This window comes from Carassius auratus, chromosome 23, assembly GCF_003368295.1.
Source record: "Carassius auratus strain Wakin chromosome 23, ASM336829v1, whole genome shotgun sequence".
NCBI lineage: Eukaryota > Metazoa > Chordata > Actinopteri > Cypriniformes > Cyprinidae > Carassius > Carassius auratus.
The window spans coordinates 3,031,347-3,039,599 of record NC_039265.1 but is presented as its reverse complement, the minus strand read 5'-3'; the positions used below and the strand labels follow the sequence as shown (position 1 = coordinate 3,039,599).

General features: G+C 44.0%; 1 protein-coding gene across 2 annotated transcripts in view; it reads left to right on the top strand.

The window, feature by feature from the left end:
• Positions 1-157: 157 nt before the first annotated feature.
• Positions 158-8,253, top strand: part of LOC113040990 (sodium/hydrogen exchanger 8-like) — a 44,747-nt gene continuing 36,651 nt past the window's right edge. For both annotated transcript variants that reach the window (XM_026199233.1, XM_026199232.1), the window contains exon 1: positions 158-331. In XM_026199233.1, coding sequence (XP_026055018.1) covers positions 258-331 — 74 coding nt within the window. In that variant the 5' untranslated portion in view covers positions 158-257. The remainder of the gene's footprint in view (positions 332-8,253) is intronic.

Genomic DNA, 8,253 nt, shown 5'->3' with positions numbered 1-8,253 from the left:
GTGATTTCACATAGAGCAGCTGTTACAACACAGAGCCGTTGTTAACTGAGAAGATGAACCAAAAAACGCTGAAAATGAAGTGGATTTGCGCATCTTCTCTATTAACAACGGCTCTGTTTAATAACAGCTGGTCTATGTGAAATAAGGCACCTGATGGAATTAACCGCTGATTAGAGAACCGGCTTTACTGACGAGATGCGCAAAACGATCGGCCGATCGTGATCGGAGCACCCCTAGCCATATTTAATGCTGTGAACATGGATCCTGTGCTCAATATGCTGGTGTTTGGAGAGAGGCTCCTGAATGATGCAGTGTCCATCGTGTTAACAAAGTACGCCAAACTCTCTTTATGTCTTTTATAAAATATTTTTGACGATTTTACAACCCCTGGTGCTGAAACATATGTGCAGTTCCATCCCCATTCTGCATGTTTACAATCTAATAAAATCAGCTCTGCACGGGCCTCTAAAACCTGCTGGTCTTGAACCAGGACCTGTCAAGTACTATTATTAGCCATGGGTGGTATAATGTCCTCAACAAGCCAAAACGCTATTTGAATTACTACTCCATAGGGTACTATAGGGAGTACATAGAAAACTCATGGAATCAAATCAAATCTAAAAGGGTGAAGGAATTTAGTTTTTTGGATTACTGATATACCAGTAATAGCCTGTTGTCATGCGTGTGAAGTTTCACCCTTACTGACGTTTGCAGGAAACATTAATTAAATAATAACACTGTTAATTGTTTATAGGGTTGAAATATCTGTTAGCACTGGTTGCTCTCCAGTCATCAACTTTTGAGTCTGTAGTCAGAGACTTTGATAGTGATATTCGTTGACATACATTGCAATTGCTCTCACGGTGACCTGAGTTTGTTGGGTCCTTTGCAGATCCAGCTCACCTCTCTCCACCCAGTGCTTTCCTATTGTCTCTCTACTGTCCTGTCGCAATAAAAGAAATAAAAAAGCCCATAAAAATAAAACCTTTTTTTCTGGTATTGAAGTGAAATCTAATCTGATGGTCTTAAAGGGGTCGTGAACTGCTCCACTTATAATGTCTTATAATATAGGCCTGGAGGATTGTAGACTCAGAAGTAAAAGCCCACTGCTATGATTGGCTAATAGTTGTGTGTTCGACAGCCTACATTCCTCATAGATAGACGGCGCTATGATGTAGGTTAAAAATGCATAAATACATATCAAACGATCTACAGTATAAAAAAGCAATAGTGACCACAAAATAACATCAGTTACACTTGTGTGTTTCAGTATTACTGTTAAATCCAGTGTATTCCAATATAGTATTTTAGTACAAAAAAAACCCACGTCGATTTGTAAACAAATCTGTGGTAAAATGAAGTGATAACTTTTTGATGTTACAACTTTTTGATGAAGCTCTCATTGGTTTTATTTTGGAAATATGTTTCAAATTTATACTGAATGCATGTATGACTGTAAATTCCTGTGTGTGTCAAAATCGTGATTAAAATTGAAATTGCAAAATTGATAAAAAAAATTGTGATAGTTTTTTTTTTTTTTTTTTTTTTTCATATCGCACAGCCCTACTTTTGAAGCTGAAATAATGAATTGGTCAAACTTGGACATGGAATAACGAGAGGAATAACACGGATAACTTTCTTGTCTGAGGATTGTAATGCATCACAGGCAGTCAGGTACAAGGAAGAGAGACTATGGCTACTTAAATTAGGTAAGACAAAAAGTTATTTTTTTGCAAAAGTTTTATTGACTTGTAATAGCAATTTAAGGTGGAATAAGTGACAATCGGGTCCAGTCAGGTCTGTGTCTTCCCAGCGGGTTCGGGTCCATCTTTCAAATAATATATGTGTCCATGTCGGGTCCTGGTAGGCATTTCTTGGATCTACACGGGTCCGGATCCAGCTTTTGAAATAATAGATACAGTGATGTAGAATCAGTGGGCGTGGCCAAACTGGCAGTGATGTAGAATCAGTGGACGGGGTTAAACAGCAGTGATATAATCAACAGACTGTGGGATGGATAAAAATATTTTATCAATTTCTGATAATCTCAGGTTGCTCTGGTCACGCGGGTTTGTTTATGCATTTATCTCATGGCCATGGCAAAACAAAACCGAAAAGACTTGAGCTTTTTTTAATCTTTATTTTTTTAGTACTGAGCCTTGAGGTATTCCATACTGCACTTGTGATCGATATGATACTTCTTCAGTCACTGCTACGAATTGATGGCGATCATATAAAAACGTTTTAAACCATGCTAATGCACTTCCATTAATGCCAACAAAGTGTTCTAGTCTATGCAAAAGAATGTCGTGGTCAATAGTGTTGAACGCAGCACTTAGATCATATAGCACTAATAGAGAGATACAACCACCATCAGATGAGAAGAGCAGGTCATTTGTAAATCTAAGGAGAGGAGTCTCTAGGGCTGTGACAGTTGCTGTGAGATTGGAAGATTTGGAAGATTTGAGCGCAGGAAAATACAGTTTATTCATTCAGCAAATTAATTTAGTGTTGGTCGATGGATCTTGTTGGGAAAGCAAATACCACCTCACCGATCTGGAGTCATCTGCATTCATGTCACCTATCAGCGTTTGAACAAGTTCTCGTGATCACAAACGCTGGCTGGTTAGGTTTGGTCAGGCTTTCTCCAAACTGGCCAAATACAAACGAGACATTGATAAATAAAAGATGGTAACAAGAAATGGCAATGGATTCCTATTTCAAAGAGAGCGCATGCAGATGAGGAGTTAGCTACTGAGCTTGCTTGGTGGCGGAAAAGTAAACCGGACACAACACCACCGCGTTGTGAAAGGTTAAGTCTGTCTAGTGTCTATACAGGACATTTGAACTCTGTGTCAGTGGCCTACCTCACAGACCGGACGGGGGATTTATCATGTCGTGTTGTGCTGCATCCAGTGTAGCATCACTGCTTAAGGGGCGGTCACACTAGCCTTTGAACATGCAAAATTATTTCGGACGCCGCTGCGAATATGGGCGGGAGCAAGATATAACGGCTTCCCCTCAGTTACCACAACATGAATTAATCTGTGCTTGTACTGTGTCTTTTGCAACGGCGTCGAAAGCGTCTTATTATATTGTACTTTCTGTCTCTCTCTCTCTATAAATATATACACACTAAACAATAAAAAAATATATAGAACGTGTCCTCATACTTGTAACAAGATGTAGAATTTACAGTTTTGCACAAATCTAATTTAGCAAATTGTAGGAACAAAATAGTAATTGTGTGTTTGTTTTAGTACATTGAGGGAATGGATTAGTAAATCGTTTACACAATTTCTTTATTTTATCTAGCATGTCATGTGTGGGGCTCCGTAGTTTTCAGCATAACAAGTTTTATAGTACAGTGATTTCCTATATGTCATAAGATCAAGGGAATTTTGTTTTCATGATCCCTTTAATGAGATGTGGAGGCCAGCCAATCATAAGAAATATAATTGTAATCCATACAGAAGTCATGCACAGTGGGTACGGAAAGTATTCAGACCCCCTTAAATTTTCACTTTTTGTTATGTTGCAGCCATTTGCTAAAATCATTTAAATTCATTTTTTCCCTCATTAAGGTACACATTTTTGCAGATTTATTAAAAAAGAAAAACTGAAATATCACATGGTCCTAAGTATTCAGACCCTTTGCTGTGACACTCATATATTTAACTCAGGTGCTGTCCATTTCTTCTGATCATCTGTAGTGAGTTCGTAGGAGGAAAGGAAGAGGACAAGGGGTCGGATGGACTGCTGACAACGCTTTTAGTAAAATAAATAAAGTAATTGTTACAAACACCAATGGTGACTTTTATTCTGACACTCGCAGAATTTTATCGACAAACACTTCCGGTTAACTCCTTCCGATGATCAGCAGTCCTTCTCTCTCTCGACTGCTTCTGTCTCTCCTGCCGTTTTATACTCTCTCCACGCCAATTACTGAAACAAGAGACAGGTGTCAATCGTTTCTGCCCAAACCACTCACTTACCGTTCATCTCCTGATTCTCTCTCCAGCTGCAGACTTCGCTAAACCATGCCCCCCCCCCCTGCAACATCATCCTTGAGATGGTTCTACATCTTCATTTGAGTCCAGCTGTGTTTGATTATACTGATTGGACTTGATTAGGAAAGCCACACACCTGTCTATATAAGACCTTACAGCTCACAGTGCATGTCAGAGTAAATGAGAATCGTGAGGTCAAAGGAACTGACTGAAGAGCTCAGAGACAGAATTGTGGCAAGGGTCAGATCCTGCAAAGGTTACAAAAACATTTCTGCTGCACTTTAGGTTCCTAAGAGCACAGTGGCCTCCATTATCCTTTAATGGAAGACGTTTTGGGATCACCAGAACCCTTCCTAGAGCTGGCCGTCCCGCCAAACTGAGCTATCGGGGGAGAAGAGCCTTGGTGAGAGAGGTACAGAAGAACCCAAAGTTCACTGTGGCTGAGCTCTAGAGATGCAGTTGGGAGGTGGGAGAAAGTTGTAGAAAGTCAACCATCACTGCAGCCCTCCACCAGTCGGGACTTTATGGCAGAGTGACCTGACAGAAGCCTCCCTTCAGTGCAAGAAACATGAAAACACCCATGGAGTTTGCTAAAAAACACCTGAAGGAGTCTCTGGTCTGATGAGACCCAGATAGAACTTAAAGGGGGGTGAAATGCTCGTTTTCACTCAATATCCTGTTAATCTTGGGTACCTATAGAGTAGTACTGCATCCTTCATAACTCCAAAAAGTCTTTAGTTTTATTATATTCATAAGAGAAAGATAGTCTGTACCGGTTTTTACCAGAAAAAAAAAACATGAAACATGCAGGGACAGGACGACTGGTTGCAATCGAGGGAAAGATGAATGCGGCCATTACAGGGATATCCTGGACGAAAACCTTCTCCAGAGTGTTCAGGACCTCAGACTGGGCCGAAGGTTCACCTTCCAACAAGACAATGACCCTAAGCACAAAGCTAAAATAACGAAGGAGTGGCTTCACAACAACTCTGTGACTGTTCTTGACTGGCCCAGCAAGAGCCCTTACTTAAACCCAATTGAGCATCTCTGGAGAGACCTGAAAATGGCTGTCCACCAACGTTTACCATCCAACCTGACAGAACTGGAGAGGATCTGCAAGGAGGAATGTCAGAGGATCCCCAAATCCAGGTGTGAAAAACTTGTTGCATCTTTCCCAAAAAGACTCACGGCTGTATTAGATCAAAAGGGTGCTTTTACTAAATACTGTGATTTTTTTTATTTATTTTTTTATGTGCAAAAATGACAACAATTCTGTGTTTTTCTGTTAATATCAGGGGTGCTGTGTGTACATTAATGAGGAAAAAAATGAACTTAAATGATTTTAGCAAATGGCTGCAATACAACAGAGTGAAAAATTTAAGGGGGTCTGAATACTTTCCGTACCCACTGTATTTCAACTAGCAATAGCAATAGTAATTAAATGCAGACTTGTTCAAGATAGTTTCGCAGACAATCTGGCTGAGCCTCGACCAGCAACATTTGGGAGAAACTGTTGTGCGGCAGGATTTGGTTGCTGTATCTGATATCTCAACCATAAACTGGTCACACATTTTTTTTCTCAGCAGGCTACCATGCAAGTGTGTCAGGCACTCTACTTTTCTAGTTTGTGGCCAAGCTGCCGTTGGCCTTGTGGCCTGCAGACATCCTCATTCTGTCGGTTTCAGCCTTCTGCTCATTTTCTGCTTCAATGTCTCATGATTTATGACCACACGAAAGGGAGAACACGAACCGACCTGGCAGCATGTGAGAGACGAATTTGCTTTCACATACAGAAATACCCATATTAAATCTGCATAAATAAATATCTGGTACTGTGCGTGTGCTTTAGGCACATTATTTTAATACAATTTTTGGTAACACTTTATAATAACTTTCATTAATAAATCATTAACAAACATTATATAATGCTTAACGTATCATTAGTTCATGTTGACAAATCATTAAACTGTCAGTGCATTTACAAAATCTACAAATGGTTTTAACTGAAATTATAAAATGATTACAAGTTTATGTTAATGTACTTTTGAATGCTTACAAATGTCATTAAACTTCAGTTCACATATTACCTAATGCTCATTTTTACATTTACAAATGTTGTAAAAATATAACTTAATTAGGTTCTTTTTCTCACATACCTGGTCTCATTTAGTGTGTCTTTGCCCCTGTGACCCAGTTTCTGTCTTCCGTGTTTGGTTTGATTAGTTCCCAGGTGTGTCTATTCTATTCCTCATGTGTTCCATGTCCCTGTTAATTTAGTGATTCCATCCACCTGTGTTTCCCCATTATCTTTTGTACATAAGCCCTGTCCTTTCAGTTCTGTGTTGTCGGGTCTACTAACTCACTGACTAACTCACTCACTTACGTGTGGCTATCGCTGTGCTCCATGAGTTGAATATATTAAAAGCCTTATTTCGTTTATCCTCGGCTCCGTGTTTCTTCCGGCAGCGTAAACCGTGATAGAAAACCCGACCTGAAAAAGAAAGTAGAAAACTGCGTGTTTTTCCCTCCGTTTTGTTTTTGTTTTTTCACAGTCCTTTTGTTTCGTAGTGTTGATGGATCCCCTCTCTAGCCCCGGATTCCTCCTCCTCATGCTGGAGCAGGAAGGACGTTCTCTCGAGGACCACACCAGACGGTTTCTTCTGTTAGCTAATGCCACCAGCTACCCGGACGACGTGCTCTGCGCCTTCTACAACGCCAGCCTGAACTCCAAGTGCAGAGCGTTGTCGCCCGAAGATGGTCCTCGGGAGGATTTCGCTGCAATCGTGGAGTGGACTCTGGCGAGAAATGGTTCACCTCTCACCGTCTGCCCCATAGAGGACCTCGCCAGCCCCACTCCCGACCCAGAGACCAGCCAGCCACCATCACGCCGCACGGAGCCAGAGCCCACCGCAGCCGCAGAGCCCGAGCCATCCACTGACAGGGAACAGGATCTCGAGAGCGCGACTGACCAGGTGTGTGAGCCGGCAACACCATGCGTCGTGGGAGTCCTCGTGGAGATCGAGGGCGTGGAGGAAAGCCCTGCCCACACTCCTGCGACTGAGGGTGAGCTGTATGCAGTCTCTGAAGGTCATATGGAGCAAGTTCTGGACCTGATGGACTGGTCTATGGAGGTAATCCCTAATTTTCCTGTTTCCCCGCTGGTTCCGTCCAGCCCTGATTCCCCTGTATACCCTCTCAGTCTCCCACTCCTACCTCCTCCAGTCATTTCCTCTGCTCCATTTCCGCTGGTTCCATCCAGACATGAATTTTCTGTTTCTCCGCTGGTTCCGCCCAGCCCTGAGTTTCCTGTGTCTCCGCTGGTTCCGCCCAGCCCTGAATCTTCTGTGTCTCCGCTGGTTCCGCCCAGCCCTGAATCTTCTGTGTCTCCGCTGGTTCCGCCCAGCCCTGAATCTTCTGGTTCTCCGCTGGTTCCGCCCAGCCCTGAACCTTCTGTGTCTCCGCTGGTTCCGCCCAGCCCTGAATCTTCTGTGTCTCCGCTGGTTCCGCCCAGCCCTGAATCTTCTGTGTCTCCGCTGGTTCCGCCCAGCCCTGAATCTTCTGGTTCTCCGCTGGTTCCGCCCAGCCCTGAACCTTCTGTGTCTCCGCTGGTTCCGCCCAGCCCTGAATCTTCTGTGTCTCCGCTGGTTCCGCCCAGCCCTGAATCTTCTGTGTCTCCGCTGGTTCCGCCCAGCCCTGAATCTTCTGTGTCTCCGCTGGTTCCGCCCAGCCCTGAACCTTCTGTGTCTCCTGTATTCCCTCCCAGCCTCCCTCTCCCACCTCCTCCCAAACCTGTTGGTCCCTCTACTCCACTTTCGCTGTTTCCGTCCAGCCCTGATCCTCCTGTCCTTTCTCCCATCCTTCCTCCCTGTCCTCCTCCTAGACCAGCCAGTTCCTCGCCATCCCTGCTGGTGCCAGTCAGTCCCGCAGCTCACCCTCAGTCCGCGCCATCGGGGCGCGATGGTTCTCCACTGGACTGGACTGTCTCCAGCTCTGCCTTGGCGCGTTAAGGCCCTGTCTCCGCCTCCAGCCTCCGAGCCCTGGACTCCTCCTCGGTCCTTCGACCCAGCGGCTCCGCCTTGGCTCTTAGCTCCCTCGTCTCCACCATGGCCTGTCATCCCACCTGCTCCACCGGTCTCCCTCATCCCTCCGGCTCCACCTTGGCCAGTCGTCGACCATCCGCCGCCTCGGGACTCCTCTCCTCTGGTTCCACCTCGTCACTCCATCCCTCCGGCTTTGTCAGGCT